General features: G+C 40.6%; 1 protein-coding gene across 3 annotated transcripts; it reads left to right on the top strand.

Annotated features, from left to right (window-relative positions):
* Positions 1-1,110: 1,110 nt before the first annotated feature.
* Positions 1,111-22,186, top strand: MFAP3L (microfibril associated protein 3 like). Of its 3 annotated transcripts, none has more exons than XM_082051027.1 (4): positions 1,111-1,258; positions 1,970-2,304; positions 12,913-13,319; positions 16,953-22,186. In XM_082051027.1, exons 3-4 carry the CDS (start codon positions 13,037-13,039, stop codon positions 17,813-17,815), a joined length of 1,146 nt encoding a protein of 381 aa, XP_081907153.1. In that variant the 5' UTR covers positions 1,111-1,258; positions 1,970-2,304; positions 12,913-13,036; the 3' UTR covers positions 17,816-22,186. The 3 variants fall into 3 exon arrangements, with proteins under 3 accessions (XP_081907153.1, XP_081907151.1, XP_081907152.1); XM_082051025.1 differs by having other exon boundaries at positions 16,950-22,186; XM_082051026.1 differs by lacking the exon at positions 1,970-2,304 and having other exon boundaries at positions 16,950-22,186.
* Positions 22,187-22,397: the final 211 nt, after the last annotated feature.

Below are 22,397 nucleotides of genomic sequence, written 5' to 3'. Positions count from 1 at the left end.
TCTCATACCCCTACCCCTGCAATGAGATGCAGTCCTAACCCAAGTTTTTCTGACAGTTTCACCAAATGCTCTCTTATCCGATTACTCCTCCCAGGAGCAAAGGAGCTTCAGTTACTACTGCCCTGGAAGCAATCAGAAGAAGATATTAAGAGTAAGGTCCAAGTCCGGCTATAGGAGAATTACAAACATCTGGACACACAGACCTCCATTGTTGTTTCCACTGCCCTTGATACTCGGCTGAAGGTAGCCCTTCATCCTCCTCTTCTGAAGCCACAAGGTCAGAGATGAAGTATGTGAGTGGTGCAGGACAGCACCGACACACACGAGGTTCCTGCCTGCGGCTGCCTGCATACATCCCAATCCATTTGTAGCGGCTGCACAGGTAGCACCAATCACATTCAAGCACTTCTGCTCAAGCTAAAAGACAGCTTTACCCTCTTGTGACAGAGCACGTGAACACCTACAGGGTCAGGGTCAGCTTCCCAAAGGCGGGGACTTCTTCGAACTGGGTTTAAACTGGACCTGGGTGCTGCAATGCCATTACGAATAGAGCGCTGCGGGGAAACCACGTGTAGCATTCCCCTGAAGCACAGCACTTGGATTTTCAAGATTATCCAAACAGGTTGGGTTTCTCCCCCTTTCTTGCAGCCCTTGCTCCCGCAGACATCTCTGAGAAGAGATGCGGTGACAGGCGTGCGCATCCCGCCGCCAGGGCTGCGCCGGCCGGCGCGGGGAGCGCTCCTGCCGGACCACAGGCTCCGCACGGGCACAGGCGACTCCGGGACCGCCGGGGTGACACCCCCCCCCCCCTTACTCCTGCCGCCCCCGCAGCGGCCTCGCAGCCGCTCGCTCCTTTCACACTCCGCCGCCTCGCCTCCAGCCGCCGCACGGCCCCCGCCGGCCCCGCAAAAGCGGCGGTTCCCTGGCCCCTTTCGCGCCCCGGCGTTCCCGGGCGCTGCCGCCCTCCGCGCCCCCCACCCGGGCCCCGGGGCCGCCCCCCGGCCCGGCCCCGAGCATGCTCAGTGCCGCCCTGACCTACTTTCCCCTATCGGAGCCGGCAGCGGCGGAGCGGCGGGCAGCGCTGCGGCACGGCACGGCACGGCACGGCACTGCGGCAGCGCCGCGCTCCGCCCGCCCCGGCCCCAGCGTGGTGCTGCGCGGGGCGCGCTGAGGGGCACGGCGGCGGCGGGCGCTGCCGCGGGGCGGCGGTGGCAGCAGCAGCAGCAGCGGCGTGCGAGCGGGAGCAGCCGGCGGGCAGGTGAGCGGGCGCGGCGGGGGGCGCGGGCCGCGGTTCCCCCTGCGGCGGGCGGGCAAGCAGGCGGCGGTCCCGAGGAGGCGCTGCCCCCCGCCGCCTCGACCGGCCTCGCCGCCGGCACCTGCCACGGCTGCGGGGACCCGCGCATCGGCCCCTGCGCCGCGGTGGCTGTGGAGCCCCCGCGATGAGCCCCGGAGCGTGCGCGCTGCCCCGCCGGCGGCGGCCCCAGGGGAGCCTAGAGGGCCGGAGCACAGGGACAGTGGCTGTGCCTGGGGGAGCACGGCGAGCCTGGCAAGCCCGACATCGTCCCTTTCCCGCGGCGGCAGTCGCGCGGCGGTTCCCTGGGAGTCCGCGGTGGAGAGCAGTAGCTACCCGCGCAACGGGAGTGGAGTAACGCTGTGTTAGGCACGAAAGTTGAAGACATTAATTAAAATGAGAATCGTGGCTTGCAGGAAAGTGTGCTTCTTTAGGCAGAAGAGCTAATGAGCCCACAGCTTTTACCGGGGACCTTCACCTCCTGCGCTGCCGCCGGAGCCCGCGGCCACGGCGCTCGCTACTGTCCCACGCTGGGAAGGAGAAAGGGAGGGAGTGATTCACTGCAGAGACCTCTTAAACTGAGCTGGCTTCTTAAGAGAGAGCTTAAATTGTGCTACTTTAAATTTAAAATAAAGGCTGCCTCCTGATATTTGGTTTAATTACCCTTTTACTTCACAGGATAGTCTCACGAGATAAAACTCAATTTCAAAAGCGCCCTGAGGGAACAATCTAAAACTTCAGAGCGGTCTTGCAATAACTGTCAAATACTGTTTCTTAACGGGCAAATTCGAACAGCTTGGGAGGAGCGAGCTTCAGCGAACAGAGAGCACAACTGAGCAGGCACTTTTCTACTGCACTTATCTGGAGAGTCTTGTAAGAGACTACACTTCCTAACAGTCCTCTTCCAGTTGTTAAATTGAAGCATCTCAAATGGAGATCCTGGATAATTGTGCTCTGGAAATAAAAGTACCAACTGTGTAAGCAATGCTAAATACTCCATGCAACCTCATTTGGTACGTATTTGCCTGAAAGACTGTAAAGTCAGTTCACAGGAAAAACACAGAGAAGTTAAAAGGAAAAGTACGTAACATTTAGTTGTTTAGAGCCTTTAGATTGTGGAAGAGTTTCTCTCTTCACTGCAGTAGGACAAAATATAGCAGATCTCTTTTCAGTGGTGAGGATGTTTGCATGGCAGGAATCTTTTGTCTGGCTTAGCATGTACAGTTAGCAACAGCACCATTGATATCCTTGTGGTTGGTGTAGTAGGGATCCTTTTTTATTAGAAAGCCTTCTCATTAAGACTGCAGTATATCAACATCAGTTGATGTTGAGTGCAACTTACACAACGGGAGTACATGTTGTACACCCTTTTTTCCTGAAGAATTTGAAGTTTTCAGAGACCTAGACAGCAGGACATCTGGCAGAAAAAAAGGCTTTCTTCCTACTTTAATACAGTAATATGTTGTATTTGTCCAAGGCATGTTTCTTATCCTGAAAGCTTAAAGATAAAATCAGTCACTCTTAAAATATTTAACACATGGTGGGAACACGGCAGTGGATTCTGCAGCGATCTGTATTGTACAGCTCCAGTTGCCTCCCTGCCCCATCCTCCTTGCCTGCCTGCAGTTAGTCAGGTCTTGCTCTAATATGGAGGAGGATGGAGTTGGCATAGGAACCTGTTTAAAGTGTATTCATCAATTTAACCAGGGAAAAAAAATAAAACAAAACAAACCCAACCAAACAGAAAACCCACCAGAACTATGCAAAGCCACCCCATACAGTTTAAAAGAGGGTCATAGTTGTGACACAATGATATGGGTGCTGGAGAATTATTTAAATGGAACAAAACCAATCTCTGTCTCAGTTCTTGCCTAGAAAGCTTGGAATCTGGGGACTGGCATTTTTTATTATGGTTTAAACTCATTGCCAGTGTAAGGCACCACTGAGATATGGATGCAACTTGTAACAGGGAGAGTGAGCTTCCAAGGAACTAAAGGAACCTGGACTGAGTTTTGCTAGCAAGGTCTTGTTTCTCTGTCACTGCAGAAGTTTTTGCAGGTACAAATGCCTATGATCCTATTTTGGGCTATCCTGGACCATATTAATGTGTCAGCAGATGACTGTGGTATAAGACCAAGCTCCTGGATACTTCCTGGAATTTTTTCATTCCTGGAATTCTGAGATGCTGTCCATCCATGCAGACTTGTAAGCCTTTGCAAACCTCCCTTTGTAGTCTTAATTTTGTTATTTAGTTCTGTTAACAGTGCCATTTTCTATCCATGTACAGACCCATCTTAGAAACATCCTTTCCAAGACAATGGAGATGCTATTAGTTTTCAGCAGTTACTGTGTTTAAAATCATTTGTAGCAGTACTTTAGAGAATCATGTCTTTTATGTGCCAGGAAGGCTGCGAAGGGCAGACAAAACTTCTGCATTTTGGTGCTAAAAAATATCGGTGGTGTACTCTCTTATTTCAGAGTAAAAGTAATTACCATGAGTACCGCCTATTTTTCAGAAATGAGGAACTCTGTACAGATGTGTGTAAAAGTCTTATTTTGGAAGAGGGCCACCACATGCAGAGGAATTACATTAAGAATAACCTACCTACCCCAAACTTAACATTTAATTGACATGATTCTGCCACTGTGAGAGTTTTATACCAAGAAGAGATTTCTGCTCGTATTTCTAAGTCATGCAGTGCCAGGGCATGTATACTGCACTGCTGTGCGTTTGGTACCCAATCATATGTGTGTGACTGACTGATATACAGTCCTACCAACAATACTGGATGCTGATAGCAGTACTGTATGCTGAGGAAGTTATGTTACTTTAATGTTGTATTTTTCCATCTGAAGTAGAAATAACTGGCACAGAAGTCTGAAATTATAGAGGTTCTTTAGTAAACTCTTGAAGGCTTCTAGCTAAATTATAGCATATACATGGCCTGATATAGGCATGCTTGGAAAGGGCTGAATTGATCCCATTTGTGTACAAGCAAGACTTATGTTACTGTGTAGTGCAGGGCAAACTCCTTTGAATCCCATCTGCTGTCCCCTTTGTTTCTTGTGGAATCATAGAATGTCGTGAGTTAGAAGGGACCCACAAGGGTCCAACTCCTGTCCCTGCGTATGACACAGTTCACACCATGTGTCTGAGGGCGTTGTCCAGTCTCTTCTTGAACACTGTCAGGCTTGGGGCTGTGACACCTCCCTGGAGGAAATTGGCGCAGGCATTTTTAACCTGAAATAATCCTTTTCTACTGCAGTCAGTCGTGAATGGTTAGATTCCTTTAAATTCACTCTCTGACAAGGTTAATCCTGTCCTAATCACAGCATCCACGTGTAACCTCTTTGCCCTGTATCCTGGAAACCATTAAACGTGGAAACTAGGTGTTAAAAATTGTATCTATCTTGCAATTCTATAGGAATAGAAAAGAATTAGTCATACTCACATCTGCTTTCTCCTATTTTTTTCTCTTTATATTCCAGCTAAAATGGGAGCCTCTTGCTAAAACAGTATAATGAAAACAGTAGCAGTGCATGTAAACACTCACGTATTCAAAGCACATACAAAATGTAGAGTTTGATAGTAGAGGTCTTTAGCCCTGCAAAGCCCTTCATATCTTTGTTTAAACAAAACATAATTTTTAATTTTACGTCTTGTTTGAACGTCCTGCATCTGGAATTTTTCTTATTCATTTGGAAAAAAGAAAACAATTAGATGTTCTTAAAGGATGGTTAGCTTGGGCAAACACAGCTCAAAAGAGGAAGCAGGGGGAAGAGAATCGGGCAGCATTCTGCATTGCTGTGTTCTTAGCAGGGTCATGTAAGCTGTGTCAAAAGCATATGAGATCTGTTGTATTTGCCGATCGGTTATTTAAACTGTTGGCAGAATAATGCTTACAGAGTGCCAGTATAAATGAAAGACAAGAGGTGAGTAAAGAAAATGAAAGATATGTAGAACTTGGTGAGGCCAGGCAGCGCACAGATGTGTGTGCAAGCGTGGAAGAGAATCTCTGTGCATCTTCTTTGTTCCTCCTTTCTCAACAAAGGGGACTTTTAAGCATTGATCCATCTGCATTTACTGCAACAGCAAAAGAGCAGCTCTGCTGAAAGCTCACAAGGAGTTAAGCAAGTGTCTCTTAAAGCTATACAGGTGTTTCTGGAATAATAGCTTTGTATACAAAACTAAATTGAGTGGTAATTGTCCAGCCTCCAAATAAATACAAATGCTAAATAAATCTAGATAATCCACATGAAATAAGTATTTTTTTCTAAGATTAAAAATCCTGTAAAGAATGTGTACCTAATCAAACATAAGCTGGGCCTTAAGAAGTTTCCACTACTCGTAATGTTGAATCTGCTTTATGATCTGCATAGCCCACAGCTCAGTAGGACATTTCTAGCACAGTGCCTGTCTTGATTAAAACCAGCAAGATTCTTCACTGAATATGAAACTTTGCTTTGTTTTTGCTGCATTCATTAAAATACCTCCAAGAAGGAACATTTTAATTGCTCTGTCCATATCAAAATGCACATATGAACTACAAGTTGTGTAATGAAAAGTTAAGCATCCAGGTTGTCTGAGTTTTCATTACTTCAGTGTATTTTGCAAAAAAGTTGATTTGATACAGCAGAGATGCTGGGATTACAGGAGCTGTGACATCAAAAGACAATTGTTCAGAGGTCTGACATTCTTGAGGTACTTTAAAATAATCTCTCCAATATTTATCTGCCAGCAGCCTTCATGTGTTCATTTTTGGGTTAGTGGATTAGGTTCTCTGAGTGTTCATTGTCATGAGTGGAATACACACCAGACAATTCAAACACACAGTTAAATCAACGGAACCATTCAAGTACTTGAAATGAAGTGGGTTTTAAAGTCTCTAGGACACCATATGCTTGATAATTTATCAATATCAAGATGTGAAAAAAGATTAAGAAAAATGAGGGGAAATTTACAGTAAAAATATTCTAAAGTATTTACACACTCAAAGGCAACATGAATAACTCCTTCATTGTACCATGGCTGAATAGAATGGCATGTGCTTCTTCCCCTACACCAAAAGTCTGGATATAGCATTGATTTTTCAATCACAGATAGAAAATGTGGAATCACCTTATTGATGCTTTCTTGCTGCAGTTTATTGATACACTATGGAACCCTGAAACAAAGATAACTGAATCTTTACAGTCGTTAACTTTACTCTGTTACCCCCTACAACATTGGATGTGTTCAGAATAAAAGAACTGTATAAGATACTCATTAAAATTTTCATTCCGTTTTGGCCATTAGTGGTAGAATAAGATATGGCCTTTGATCTTTCCATTTTCTTTCTTTTTTTATTTATCATTTGTCACCTTACAAAACAACAAATGTTTGCCTGTAATAGTTTAATATACCTACAAAACACAAAATTAATTTGTAGCCTTCTTTATTATAATTTCTTTTAGACAGGAGCTTTAGGAAGGGGTTCCAGGTTGCCATACTGACAGCCGTTCTTGTTCACTGCCCAGGGCCATACACTGAGGGGACAATGAATACACGTAAGATGGTTAAGGCCCCACATTCTGCATTAACCGTCATAATCTATTAACATGTGCAGGTAAATTATATACAGTCTCTTGAATCTTCCTAAATTCCCAGCACTTTTTTTATCTCGTGTCAAGAAATTACAGTCTAGGCATCATTAATCAAAAAACTTCCCTTTCTTTCCTCCTACTGCCCCATCTTCCACCTCAGTTTCACTGAAATTTGTCTTGTTTTAGTATTCTGAGAACCAGTAAATACATATGCCTCAGCTCTCTTCTTTACACCATTCAATATTGCGTATATTTTTAATAACGTCTCTTCTTACTCATCTACTGTCTCAAGTTAGTAGTCTGAAAAGGTTATCTTAGCCTGTCTTTGAGTCTGACTTATTTCTGCCTTATTTTTTCAAGATTAGATTCACCACAACTGGCAATTCTCTAGCATCAAGAAGCCAAATCTATCAGCAGATAATAACCTATGAACTTCAGAGCCTGGCTATCTATGTGTGGGAAAAAGCCCAACATTCACCATTGCAGGCACCCTAAATTAGTGATATTTCATTAGTTACCTAGGCTGGAAATAAGTCCTCTCTATATGGTAGAGAAGACTTATCATTGTACTTACTTATTGTGTAAGTACAATCTTTCAGGCTCTAGTCAACACTTTCAGCGTGTCCTGTCATTCTAAAATACTGCTACTCAAAAATAAAAGAATCATGAAGGGGAACATGAAGGCAATTTCCCAGCATCCCATATAGAAATTTTTAAGACTTGCCATATTTTTTCACATTGACTTCTCCAAGGCTATTCTTTTATTTGAGTTTCTTGAGTATTAGAGTTTCTTTAGGTTGGGAGTGGCCTCTGGAGGCCAGTGTAGACTACTTTGCTCAGACTGTGTCTGTTCAAATTTTGAACACCTCAAAGGATGGAGGTGCCACAGCCCCTCTGGGCAACCTGTTGCAGGGCTTGACTGACTTCCTGCTTAAAAAATTCTTCATAAATAATCATAATTTGTGTTGTTGCAGCTTGTTGCCTCTTGTCTGTTGTCCTTTCACTGCACACCTCTGAGAGGAGCCCAAGTCTGTCTTCTTTATACCCTTCCATCAGGTGGCTGAGGGCAGCGAGTGTGACACCAAGCAGCTGAGCACACGTGGCCAGGGCAGCATCCCACAGCCCAGACAAAGAGGTTCTGAAAGATTCCCAGGCAGCTGAAAGCAGCTGAAGAGACTGGAACATGCACAGAACTGGGAGCTGCTGCCCAGTTGAGAAGCCCCAGTCTAGATGAGCAGAAGGAAACTCTTTATCTTACAAATATCACCAGCGTGCCACCTATTCAGCATAGCCAGGAAAGCAGAAAACCATGAAGTTATGAAGGACTGAAATCTCCCCAAAGAAAATGAAAAGAGCAGCTCTTTCAGAACCAAGCCGTAACATTTTATTGAGTAGCAAATGACTAGAAAAATAAAGTTAGTTGCAAATGAATGACATTTCATCTGCCTCTCTGGACCCTAATAGTATAACCTTTTCAGTAGGTGGTTCTCACTCTTAAGCCTGTGAACTGGCAGTGAGCTGCTCTCCTTCCATGTGGTGTAAGTTCCTTCATTTGCATTCCTGTTCCAGTAAAACATGTTAACTTTTACTTTTGCCTACTCTGTAAAGGCATTGCCCATGGAACTGAGGAAACGTGGTATGTAGTTTTTAAATAATAAAGAATCTGCTTTAGTTTTGTTATGTAGCATCATTTTTGATAGGTATTTATAAACAGATGAGAACCAGAATGAAAATAATTTCATTTTCTTGATCACTTACGAGTCAAGCAAGATAGCATTGGGATGTTAAAGCTACAGGAACAGAATTTATGCATTACACAATAAGCTGTTCTTCACTTCTGAATTGAATAACCTCACAGTTAATAGGATTACACATTATTCCAAGAACAAGAACAGGCCAGTCTTACAGAAGTGAGCAAGCCAGGAAAGGTATGCATCACTGCCCTTCTTTTCTGTTCTTTTGTGCTCTGTCATCGTGTTGCTCTGCACAAATGCAGTACTTACAAATGTGGCCCCTGACCAGTCAGAACAGTTCTCAATGATTAACAGTGATTAATGTTCCTAGCCAGGCCAAGCTGTGTCTTCTATTCAGACTGATGCTTGATTTTGGACAGAGAAATTTTAACTTCAGTTTTCATCCCTGCATCATATAGTGAGGAGTAATACCACCACCCTGCAGCTGTGCTTGTTCTGGAGCACATTCCAGGGGACTTCTCTGGATAGAAATGCATAGAGAGCAGGCTAAAGATGGCTATCCTGTCACTTAGAAGAAAAACCTGTCATAATTCCCTCATGTGGCTCAAGTCTCATGCAATTTTCCTTGGAAGTTAATCCCAGGAGCAGTAAATCTGCTACTTTCATATTTTCAGTTTATACCATTTGGATTATAAAAACACAAAACTATTTAATGTAAGGACCACTGGCAGTCATCTTTCAGTGGTAAATGTTGCCAGAGATACCATATGGCAGATTAGGTTATCTATATATATGTTCTAGGTGGTGAAGGAGAGTTTGGGGATTCCTCTGATTCCATCTTGGGAGGTAAGACTGTCCTTGACTACAACTTCTGTTGGAAAAGGTAGATGAGGATAGCTAGGGGTGTGCTTTTTCCTTTTCATGCACCACAGTTTTTAAAAAAGGAAAGAAGTGTACGTAACCACATTAAGTCTACTATAAACTTTTATTTATTATAGGTCTTTCACAGGTAGCTCATGTGCTTTGAAGATGGGAGAAAGGAATGCTTCCATTCTTTCCATGACCAGAAATTTAACTTTTTGTTTATAGTGACTTCCTTTTGTGGCAAAAATGCTCCCAGAGACTCAGTCTGTTCCTACAGAGCAATACTCAGTATTGCAGATGTCCTTCAGTAGTGTCCTGTGTTACTCTCAGTCTTGAGGAGTTATTAAAAGAATCTTTGTTTTAGTCCAGTCAAAACAGCTGTTTGACTTCGGGTCACGTTAAAAGGTTACAATTCTGGCTGCCTTCATCAGGTTTATCATGGGCCACTACCACCTGTAGTGGCCAAGATCTGGGGTGACAGTACTGTGCCCACTTTGCTGATACTCTGGATTCTTTTTTGCCAGAAGTGGGCTGACATCACTAGCAGTCCTATTTTGGTCTCCTTACCCTTCTCCCCATTTAGTTGTGTGACTGAGTCATAACCCATTACATCACTTATGTTTAACAAAGCAGCTGGCTCCCAGATTTGTTTACCCTGATATCCTCAGGCTGCTATTGTGCCTATGGCAAAACAGTAGGGCAGAAACTCTCGGGAAATTTCCCTTTGCACCAGAGTCTGGTGTGAGCGCATTTTCTACTCTTTCAGCTCACTCTCTCTGCTTCTTCTTGCTTTCCTAACCTGAATCTAGCACTTTGGTCCTGCCCAACAGGTTAGCGGAGGGTCCTGGATGTGTAGTTCTCTGTGTGGCCACGCTTTGACTCTCTTAGGTGAGTCTGAAAAAACCTTTGATTTCTTCCAATTTTTGTTCTCCACTAACAGTGCAGAGGATGGACACCAAATAAAATATTAACTTCTAGTTGCCCTGGGACCATTTCTAAACTTGCAGCTATTTGTGATTCAATTCTGTGCCAGAGTGAGGGAGTCACTGTTCTTTTCAGACAAGTAGTTGGCCTCTTGACCCTGTTAAGAACATTTGTTATCACTACACAAAGGTACAGTTTTTGCTTTCACATGCTCTGTGTTAAGCACAGGTAACTGTACAGAATGGGCACACCTTATGTTGTTACTGCCATCCCACACTTCCTAAAGATCCATCCACAGCATCCTTGTGCTGCAGGGATTCAGTGGCCCATCAGTGCCTTGAGCTTCCCAATACACTGCGAGTCCTTCCTTACAGGTTTTCTATTCACCCGTTGGGGTGATGCTGTTTCATTTTCTTCTGGAATGCAAATCACCCTCCCATGCTAAACACCTTTTTTGATTGCTACTGATTTTTCTGCCGTCAAAAAAATGGTAGGCTCAAATACAATAACAAGCCACAGCCAGTAATTAGCAACACAAAGCTTAATCAATTTATCTTGTTCTTTTGCCCTTCCCATTGTTTTAATCCAGCCAGTCTTTGTTCCTACTCCCTTGCCAGGAAGTGTGACGTGTCTTTTGGCTTTTCTATATGGTGCAATGCAGATCTATAACACTGTACAGAAACATTTTATAGAGTGAATATGTGTAACCATAAAGAATGGTTGTCTCCAAGGTACATGGAGTAGTAGAAATGAGATGTAAATAGGCAGAATTGAAGGATTTTTTCCAAAGTGCAGATTCAGACAGGTTGTATGTATACAGCACTTCAAAAGCGCAGGCTCTACCCGCTTTGCATAATTGGAAATGGATTTATGAAGTCATTGTTTATACAGCTTTAAATGACAAATGAGATTTGCATATTAATTTAAAGTTAAAAATTATTCTGGCTTTTCAAGACAAATATTTCCACATTCAATAATTACAAAAACAGAGAAAAAATGAGGGCAGGCTTGGAGCTGTGTCAGGCATCCACGCCATGCATGCAGATTATCTAGAAAAACATAGTTTGTCATTTCTAGTAATGATTCATCCTACAAAATGGAGGAAACTATTTTGCTCTTTTAATAACAGCTGTATTTATTTGTATAAAATCAAGTTCATTACCTTACAGAGAACAGGAGGTGGAGAAGAAAACAACCCAAATAAAATGTTACCAGTGACAGACAGTAACGTTGTTTTCTTTCCATTTTTGAATTAAGAAGAGGGAAGAGGACTGGTTGGTTGGTTTTATTTTAGTGGTTCGTTTATATATGGAACTGACTTAACCTTGTCAGCAGTCATTTTGCATGCTAAGATAGATGAGTTATCATGGTGTCAAACAGATCTTCAAGAAAATGTGAATAGTCACAAATAACATGTGCATTTAGGGAAGGTTTGTTATTAATAGATACTTACTGTTACCTATATTTGGATTCCAGTTAGATTCCTCTACCTAATAAGTTTCACTAATTTTCAGTTATTCACCTTACAAAAACATGAGTAAAACCAATGTAGTTAAATGAGTGAAATTTTCGTAGGTGCCCATTTTGATGCCAATGTTGTGCCTTCAGACAGTACTGAATGCCAGTTGTGTTCACTGGGAGCATAATGAGGCCAATAGAGAGCACATTTGTGTGCTCCTCCTCTGTCTACAAACTGAAATCACTGTTTAAGAAGGGGCTCGTTGTAGATGATTAGTTGAGGGAAAATATTGTAGTGAGAGTGTGCAAAAGGTACACAGGCAAAATGCTTAATTCCACAGAAGGAATGGAAAAATCCTGACTTCATTTGTGTCTCAAAGAAACCTTACCCATAATTATGTCACTAGCGAGTATTTTTCTCTTTAAGTCTGCTTTAAAAATGATACTGAAATGGCTTTATCAACTACTAAATATCCTCTTTTAAGAATATTCTTCAGTGCTATGTTTTAACTCAGAAAACTTTAAAAAATGCAATAGCTTAAGAACAGTGAATGGTCTGGTGTATGTGCTATTGTATTTGGACAAAACTGTGTATATTAAGGATTCCAACATAAGATCCAAAATCTTTTCCTGGAGCAGATCTTTCTTATACCACGTCCCACAATTCACCTAAGACAATGTACGTGGCAGAGTTGCAGCACTGAACTGGTAGCAACAGCTTTAATGTCCTGTACCTTTTGTTTTCCTGTTGATTTTGCAAATGTTAAAAAAAAAAAAACAAAAAAAAAAAACACAAAGAAAGAAAAAATAATCTGTAGATTAGGAATAAAACTGTAGCTGCTGCTGTAGCTAAATTGCTGCTAAGTGTCTAGGTGATAAAAGCCTTCTCCCACGCCTGCCATTCTGAACAACACTTATTGTCAGGAAAATGTATGCATCTTTTTCCAGTAAGAATAAGGACTGTGATAACATTACCATTTAGACAAGGCACTGGGCTGATGATCATGAAATGCATTAATGGATGTGTCACTATTTTAAAAGAGCACATCTAATGGATTGTTTCTATATGCCATCTCATTGTACTTATTTATTTTACAGGCTATTTTAAACACAAAATTGCACAGATCAAAGTAGAACTCTCCTGTGAATTCCTCACCTCAAGGGCCTGCGTTAACAGAACCAATCCCAGTTTCCAGCCAGTTGTGTGTACCACTGAGGGAAAATGAACATACTGAACAGCCACCACATTTTGTACTTTCTGCCTACCACACGCCTTGTCATCTTATTAGCAGCTTTGACAACTGCTGAGGATGTGACTAACAGCACTTTGAACCGCACTGGCATGAACACAGGATCTGTGCCTGTGGTGATCTCCCACATTGACCATATTATAGTCAAAGAGGGGAGTAGTGCCTTGATCGACTGCAATGTCCAAGGTAGTCCTAGTCCACATTACAGATGGTACAATTCCAATGGCCACCTGCTCCAAGAGGAAGAGAATAAAGGTAAGATCGTAGTATTCTCACTATGTAGCCTGTCCAGAGACACTTCTGATTTCAACAGGTTGACTAATAACCTGAATTTAATGGCTTGACTGTGGTGTTTTCCTGTGTGAAAATATATGAAAGCCCAGAGACAGCCATAAATTTGTTGTGCACACCTTGGAAGAAAACAGTAACATTTTTGTAATGTGTTATTTATAGCAACACATAACAAGAAACTGAAGCACTTAACAGAAGCTGTAGACAGGTTTCTTCTCATTGGAAGACTTTGGGATTGATCCTGTTTCCCATTCTGTCCTCTTTTATTCTTCTCTGTCACAAGAAAAAAAAAAAAAAGACTATAAAGCTATTTTCCAGCTCAAGGAAGGATTCTCTTGACATATGGGAATAGTTTGTTGACATGAATTCAACACAGCTAACCCTCCTGTCTTTACGCATAGTGCCATGGGAGTGTGAGAAACAGGAGATGCCCTGAATGACCACCAGGAAAACCTACATAGGGCAGCAGTCAGAAGGACAAGCCAAGTTTGAGCCTTCGTGGCTTTAGTTAAGACTCTTCAGTTGCATTTGCCAGAGTCCTTAATTACACGTGAGCTTGTTTTCCTTAAATGGAAGGTTTGGGTGGTAATCCTAGCTACATTTCTAGAGAACATTTCAAGGGGGGTGGAAGGTGTTTAGCTCATGTAATCCTTCCGTACTGATTTCTTTGTTCACAGAATGATGAAATAAACTCTTATTCATGCTAGATGCAAGATAGCTTGCCTAACTAATAGCTGACCTGAGGGAGAACTTTGCTATGATAGGAGTAGTGATTGACCCAGCTGGATGTGCAACAGCCTAGTGTATCTGCAAAAGCTTACTGCATAACTGGCTATATTTTACTTTATAGTACTTTATAATTTTCTGAGTAAAGCTAGAGAAAGGAATTACTTGAGCTAGTAAACAGACTTTCAGGTATAATTTGTACGGTCATAGCAACATACTGTGATTACTGCACTAGAGTGTTTCCCTAAGGCTCACTAACAGAAATTTCCCCCTTTAGTTAGGCATCTAACTTTAGGTCTTTGTGTAGTCAACTGAGAGAGGTAGCTACTAACATACACATTCAGGTAGGTGAGCAAAAACTTTGACCAAATCAGTAAAAATTGTTGATGTAGTATTAAGACAACATCACTTTGACTTTCAGCAGTGCATTTGCTCCTTTAAGAAACTGACTGTCTTCCTGTAAGAAATGTTTCCTAGCACAAGACCTTTCTTTACGATGTATATAGCTGTACTGAGTATGGCACCAAACTGTTATCAAAACCTAGCTTCTTCAAACTTGTTCTCACCATCGTTTTCTCATTAGGCTCATACTATCTGCCAGGATCCATTGACACAGACCCAGTCATTGAGTCACATTTCAATGCCATGACATCATTTATAACAGCTGGAGCCAGGGTACAGCAGCAAGGCGTCTTATCATTTTACAATTAATAAAGACCTACTAGGCCAACATTGCCATTCAAAGAAGTACTGAGCAGCCACTACTCTGTATTTTTTCTTATTCTAGAGGTGGAGTTATCTGTTATAGATGCTGACATTTCCTGTCTAAGAGAGTTTTCCTCTGAATTTGTCTAACTTTAGCAGATTGGGGTGATTTTTTTATGTGAAAGTCTGCTTTAGACTGAGCTTTTCATTTATTCTATATTTTTAAATTTCAGACAAAGTGATTCAGCTCTTTTCAGGAATTAAACTCTGGCAAAAAATACTGTTTCAGCTAAGTTAAAAATTGTAAGTAAGAGGATAAAAAGATGTAATTAAGAACTGTCCATACAGGAACTGAGGCAGGGATCTTGTGGGAATACTTTCTACATAAGCTCTACTAGAGATAATGTAAAAAAACGGATTTGGATAAAGCCATGTTTAATTAGAAAAACTTAAAAAATGGTAAAAGCCCATAACTACTCTGAATTAAAGGCTTTTTTTTGACTAATGAGTTTCAGAATTGCTCACAGATTCTTCCTTGAAATAAATAAATTTTTAAAAAGTAATAATAATCTTTTTAACAATGAAAGAACTTCCATGAAAAGAATAAAATACATGTAGAAGCGAAGTGTACACCAGCCTGTGGCAGGACTGCAATCCTTGCCTTGTGATTTACATGCATTGCACGGGGGTTTTGTGCTGTTTCAGTCCTCTAATGACAGATTCTGTGTCTTTGTTCAGCTGCCTTAATAGACTTAAATTGCAGGTGGTTAGGTTAGGTTTAAGAGAAGCAACTTTCTGATAGTAAAGACAGGTAAACAAATGAAATTCCTTGCTGTGGAAGGTTATTGAAATTCCATTACTGCCTCCAACAGATACCTGTCAGGAATGGCTTGGGATTGTGTTACAGAGATCGAAAACAGTTGAGTCTGCCCCTGAGCATCAGTGCATATTGATGTCATTGTTTTACAAGGAAATCTTGTGTATGACAGCTCCCTGCATGAAGTGTTCAGAAGATACAGGGGCCCTCCTACACTTCATGGCTGTGCTCTCCACCATTTGAACACTTTTAGGCCTGGGTTTACATGAAGGAAAGAATTGACACCAGGCTGTTCTATTGCAGCTGAATCATGTGTTTTGTAGCAAAGTTGCAATTTAATAAGTGGTATCACACTGAAGAAAGTAAAAACATACATGCTCAGCTCTTAAATGGTAGTGATATTTTAATAAAATGAAGCTCACTTGGGGAACTAAAAATATATTTCCTTATCAATATATAATAACAAACACAATAACTAGCTGAATTTTTAATCACTTTAGCAGTGATAGAAGTGCTGGGTTTTAACATGTTGTTTCAAACTCAGTTTAATAGCTAAATTGCTCTGCTGTGCCAGGTTCAAAGGATATGAAATGTACAATTGCATGTAGTGACCAAAGATATCAATTATATTACACAGATAGAAATTACTTTTACAAGTAAAAGAAGTTCTGTTGTGGTACATAAAAGTTCATACTGGCAAACAGGATGTTCTCTTAGTTGGCCATGGTTCTTCGCTTTCCCATCCACCTTACTCCTTCCGTACTATTTCCCATTTTAAAAATCATACTTCAGATTTAGATTCTGAACACCATAGAGGACAGGCAGTGTAGTATATGATGTCTGAAATGTTAGGGGTTTTCAAGTTTACAGTAGCAGAATTATATGAGATACTGTAACAAAACACCAAAAATAATGCAATTGTAAGAAAATGCATTGGCAGGGAATAAAGAAAGGAGAGTTTAGTGGATTTTTCTGCCTCGCAGTCCCATTGTTACTGTTGTTTGAGGAAGTGTGACGTGTTTGGGAGGCTCTCTGGGGTATGTAGTAATTTCTTTGTAACTTAACTGGCCATAAGATTGTGGTACATGTCATGCATATTAACTGATTTTTTTGAGACATTTTAGGGCATGATCCAGTTATTCACAGCTGATGTCAGGGATTTGATAGTAACACAGCTAGGCTCTCAAGGACAGACATGCCTTTGTGATGGTAAATTCTTTGTCTTCCTGTGAACGTTATTTTTTTTCTTCCAAAAACTGAAGCCAGTTTTACAAAGCTGATGTTTAAGGCTATGCTGATCATGTGAACAAAATACTTCTAACTAAGTGACTCTGTCTCCTCTCCAGCAGGAAAGTGGTGGTTTCTTGACAACGGGCTACTAAACATTACCAGCGTGTCTTTTGAAGACAGAGGTAAATACACGTGTGTCGCATCTAATCCGTACGGCAGTGTTAACAATACCGTAACACTGAGGGTTGTTTTTACCTCCGGAGATATGGGAATCTATTACATGATTGTCTGCCTTGTAGCTTTTACCATTGTTATGATACTGAACATAACTCGGTTATGTATGATGAGCAGCCATCTGAAGAAAACAGAGAAAGCCATCAATGAATTCTTCAGAACAGAAGGGGCAGAGAAACTCCAGAAAGCCTTTGAGATTGCAAAGCGTATCCCAATTATCACTTCAGCCAAAACACTCGAGCTTGCCAAAGTAACCCAGTTCAAGACCATGGAATTTGCTCGCTATATTGAAGAGCTTGCTCGGAGCGTACCTTTGCCACCTCTCATCATGAACTGCAGGACTATAATGGAAGAAATTATGGAGGTTGTTGGTTTGGAGGAGCAAGGACAGAATTTTGTACGGCAGACAGCAGAAGGCCAAGAAACCACTGAGACAGATGAACTGTATATGATCCCGAATGCTTTGAAGCGCAGTGACTCTCCCACAGCAGACTCTGACGCATCGTCACTTCATGAACCACCTCAACAGATTGCAATAAAAGTGTCAATTCACCCATTGTCCAAGAGGGACTGCGTGGACGGTCAGTCAGAAGAAAGCTTGCAGTTGGACACCAAGGAAGAAGACACTGCTCAAACACCAGCACTTCCTGCAGACCACCCTCCTGAGCCTTCTGCCGAACTCAGTTCCGATGACACAGCATTGGCAAATGACACAAACACATGCGTTATATATGAAAGCCATGTATGATAGTTACTCCTGAATCTATGCATAGCAGGAAAATCAGGTGGAGCTCTTTTAAAAATACATATTGTACTTGCCGCTAAGCCTTACCTGGAGACTATCATAGCAAAAGCATGTATGTGGATTATTCGGCACTTTCTTCTCAGTTTGACTTTAGTTTGCCATGATATATGGCAGAGTAAATGCTATTACATTAATATTAATTGCTCTTTTCGATTAGGAGTATTTGCAAGAAACATTTACCTCAGCATTTTCTAGTTTGGAGTCACCTGTGGTGGCCTCCTGGAAGTCATTGGTAGTCTTTGATGTAGGACACTTGAACTTATAAAACTGGTTTTCATTTTCCTCCACTCTCATTATTTCCATCTGTTGCATTTTTGCAAATATTATCTTGTGAATTTGAAATACTGCCCAAGAGGCAGCACTCCAGTAGCCAAATAAAATCCTAATAGATCCCATTTACAAAGCCTGTTTGCTCAGCTGCATTGTGATTTAGAGGGCTATTAAAGAAAGTTAAAATGTTTCAATTTCATTTGAGACCACACTGCTTAGGCACAAGGGAAATAGTTTTCCCTTTTCCATGGACTGAAGATGCCAACATTTTTTTTTTCACATCCAGAAACAACTTTGAGGTGTATTTTACAGGTGGGAAAGCCCATAAACACCTTACAGAAAGTTGCAGTCACAACAGCTCTGCACCTTTTTTTTTTATATATTTGACCATTTTTTACTTTGCCAGACATTTTATGCAGATAACAGCTACAAATATGCAAGATGTCTTGTTTTGTAGTAATTTGGCAGGAGTAAGTTATGTACTAGCTTACCAGAAGATACACAGGTTCCTTAACAGTCCTGCAAACGCCAATAATAAGCTGATGACAAGGCTGAAATGGCAGAAGCCTCTTTAATTTGGATTCTCAATTTTGTGCAGATTCATAGCCTGAAGATCAAGCCTCAGTTCATCTATAAGCATAAGTCTGAGGTGTTTTATCCAAACTATTAAAAAAATCAAGCATCCTGTGAAATTACAATGACCATCATGCAAACAGTTTATTGTGGTATAATTGCTTTGGTATTTTAAGAACCTCCTACCTATGTAAGATGTTCACTGCTTGAGTACATGTGACTCTACCCCAGTAAAGCTTTAATGATCACAGTGATGGTGGCATTAAAAAGGATCAACAGTTATGCCAGGAAATGCCAGGAGTGGACGGGAAATGATAATTTTTATTGCAGACAGACAATAAAAAGGACCTTCTCTAGAGTGAGTCTGGAAAGAAAGCACTTAAAAGGAAGAGTTTGTGTAGGATTAATAGCATATTTCTTAATTATCTGATATACATTTAATTTGGAACTAATGAACAAACTATCACCTGATAGGTTTTAAGGACTGTAGTGTGAGTATGTCTACTCAAAATAAATCTGGAATCTAGTATATTGCAGAAAAAGAAGTCACTTGGGTCTATGGGGAGATGATGCATGAATGGCTCTCTTGACATTTTATTGAAGTACCTACATCTACATAAGGTGTCCTTTGGAGGAAATCAGCTAAATTAACTGCACAGGTAATTGAGACCAAAGAAAGTCAGTGTTGCAGCTATCTAAAAAAAAACCTCGATAATGAACTGAGGTTTTATGTGAACTTCTTTGTCTTAAACTGCAGAGTTTCACTAGTGGTGTAATACAGGAACACCCTGTGACTTACGTAGGTGATGCAGAGAAGGCTCCATATTTACCTTTCTGTGGTTATTAAAAAAAAGGTACATGTTTAATAATGGACTTCAGATTTTCTGACCAATTTATGAAAATGACAACATTTAGTTGCCTAACGTACGTTTGTGCTCACCACAGTGGCAAGCACCTCTGTAAAATACATTTGCACATGCCCAAAAGGAAACATGCATGGGCAAAGTCCCTTTCGGAATGTGGCTGGAAATACTTTAGTTCCAATGAAGCAATATAAATCTAGAAGACAGGGTAGATTAAGAGAATACCATACAGAACCTCACTTCTGACCAGTGTGATTGCAAATACTACTGATGCAAACTGTTAACTTCTTCTTCTGAGTCCAAAGTACATTTCTGTTTAGTGTTCACATCAGTTTTTCAAGTCATTTAATTTGCTTCTGGTATGAAAAAGGAGGACACAAGAAACAAAAGCAGGAACTTGCACTGAATTATTTTAATTCACTTTAGCCTCCTGAAAAGAGACATCTTGATTTTTCTGCCTGTCCAGCATTTACAAACTGCTTATGCATTCTAAAGTTACCTGCCTGGTGCCCAACTAAGATTGCACAGATAAGCAAGGATGTTCTCCTTGAAAGCATAAAAATAGCTTTAAAATTACACTTTACTTTTTTAAATATATGTTTCATAATTATTTATTAAACTACAGTATTTTAATTGCTTTTTAATTATGAACTTTTTACAATAGAGACCAGACTCCTTCATGTATTCATATGATACAGTTCTGATCCTGACTACTACCCTCTGGCTGTTCTCTGGCCTGTTTGTTATTTATTTACTGAGAAATATTTGAGAGCAAACAATTCCCCTGGTTTTCTTCAGTATCTCTGTGTGAACTTCCTTGAAGATACAGACTGTGTTTTTTATCAAAGGTTGCTCACAAAGAGCAGGTATTTGAAGTACACACAAGGGTACATTACAAACCACGTATGAGCAACAGTTTTTTGGATTAGATGCGTATAATAGCGGTAAGTGCTGAATTCCGGCTGTCACAAGGTCAAAGGGAACCTTGACTTTGCTGGAGCTGGACTCACTTGGAGAGTTCTCGGATAGGACTGGTCCAGCCAGTCTGCCACAAAGTCTTTGGATGTGTAGCTTTGCGGTATTGTCAGAAAGACAAGAGAATAGCACTGGATCTGAAGAAAACACAGATTATAATCGTTCTGGTTTATGTATTTTTTCTGTTTTCATGTATGCTGCTCAGTATCTTTGTGCATCCATTATGTAACACTTGCAAGCTTAAAGCTTTTTACACGCTCTCAGGCACTTATTTTGTGGAAGATAGATGGGAAGCAAGATCCAAACCCATCTTTCCTGTTGCAAACTTTCTGGCTATGCTATTTTAAAGTAAACAATTCTGTCTTAGAGTATTTCTTGTGAAATGGCAAGAACACAATTGAGAAATATAAAATTAATGATGGCTGTAAGAAAACATGAACATTTGCATTTTTATGTATTTTCATGCACCTTAAGCACTTCAGGGACATCAGAGTGATCTGTTCCCATATGTGGACTATGCACACCTTTTGTTACATTGTTCTATTTATTGTATCACCAAACGCCAATGGTTCTTAGAACTCTCAGAATCTGGAAAGTCCAGTCCAACTAAATTTGCCTTCTAACAGTATAAGGAACACCAAGCCAGGCTTAGAAAGGAAAAGAGATTTGCAGGATATATTTACGCTATTTTAAAATATTTTTGCCAGAACTTCGTGAAATGTGACTAACTTTGTGCAGCACAAGAAATCAGTGTTGGATTTGAATTTTACACTTACTGTTATTTTTGCACTATATGTAAGACCATATTAATCAGACCATTTGAATACAGTACTCATTATTTATTTATTCAACATTTTCTTTTTGAGCAGCATATATTTTCTGTTGATCTTTTTTTGTTCTCTGATTTGTGGATGCTTGTGATGAAACCGACCCTTCAGTCATTTTTTGAGATTGTCTTTTTAAAAATTCAAAAGAACCCATAGATCAGCATTTTAATTTAGGTTTATTGGTGTTAGGTGAGGTGTAGCAGCTCAGGCCTGTGCTTAAAATTTCTGTATAATCATAAGACTTGCAGAATTACATATATGGGCAGATGGTTTTTTTTAAATCAGTGCCTGTTTTATTCTAGTGTACATACTATGTCAGTTCTTCTACTTGCAGTTACCTTTTGACAAAAGTACTGTAACATATAACCAGGGCTTTCTGATGTTCAGTTTGGTTCAGATCAACTAATTCTGGAAAGTGTTAACAGTGTAGAATTTTAAAAGTTCTCATGGAATATCTTGGCAGCATGCTACTTTAGGAGTTGGGCTCCTAAGGATGCCATACTTAGTGGGACAACTGAAAGCTTCTTAGATGCAAAGGAAATGCTTGCACTAAAGTATCTTAAGTTATATTTCATTTATTATGAAATGCTTTTTGATTTTGCAAGAAATGTAAGACAAATATTAATGTGGGTTTTTTTGAGAAGCAGTTACTGTGTTTTGATTTAAATAACTTTCATGATTTTATAGTTCACAGCCGTAAACCACAAAGAGACCAGTTCATGCTGAAGTGGCAAAATGAAATGTGATCCAGCTTGTAAATTGATCATTGTTTCAATAAAGAATTTGCACAAAGTATGCTGAGTTTGTACACAACAAGATTATGGTTTCCTAGTAAAACTATGCCATTGCTCCAATTCAAGTGGAAATAAACTGTCTTTCATTGTACATCTGCTAACATTCCAGAAACTTTGATCAGAAGAAACAGTTATTTACCTAGAAAGTAAGATTTAATAAACCTCTGAAAGGGAGCTGTTGTTGTTATTCAGAATATAGACCCAATTGTTATATGGTTTTGGT

The sequence above is a fragment of the Streptopelia decaocto genome, assembly GCF_964273445.1.
Source record: "Streptopelia decaocto genome assembly, chromosome: 4".
Taxonomy (NCBI): domain Eukaryota; kingdom Metazoa; phylum Chordata; class Aves; order Columbiformes; family Columbidae; genus Streptopelia; species Streptopelia decaocto.
This window is presented reverse-complemented; position numbering and strand designations above follow the sequence as displayed.

Excerpts from the sequence above, each read along its gene's own strand:
- MFAP3L (XM_082051026.1), top strand. The coding sequence starts at position 13,037 with ATGAACATACTGAACAGCCACCACATTTTGTACTTTCTGCCTACCACA. Across the intron at positions 13,320-16,949 it reads CCAAGAGGAAGAGAATAAAG|CAGGAAAGTGGTGGTTTCTT; the intron begins GTAAGATCGTAG and ends TCTCCTCTCCAG.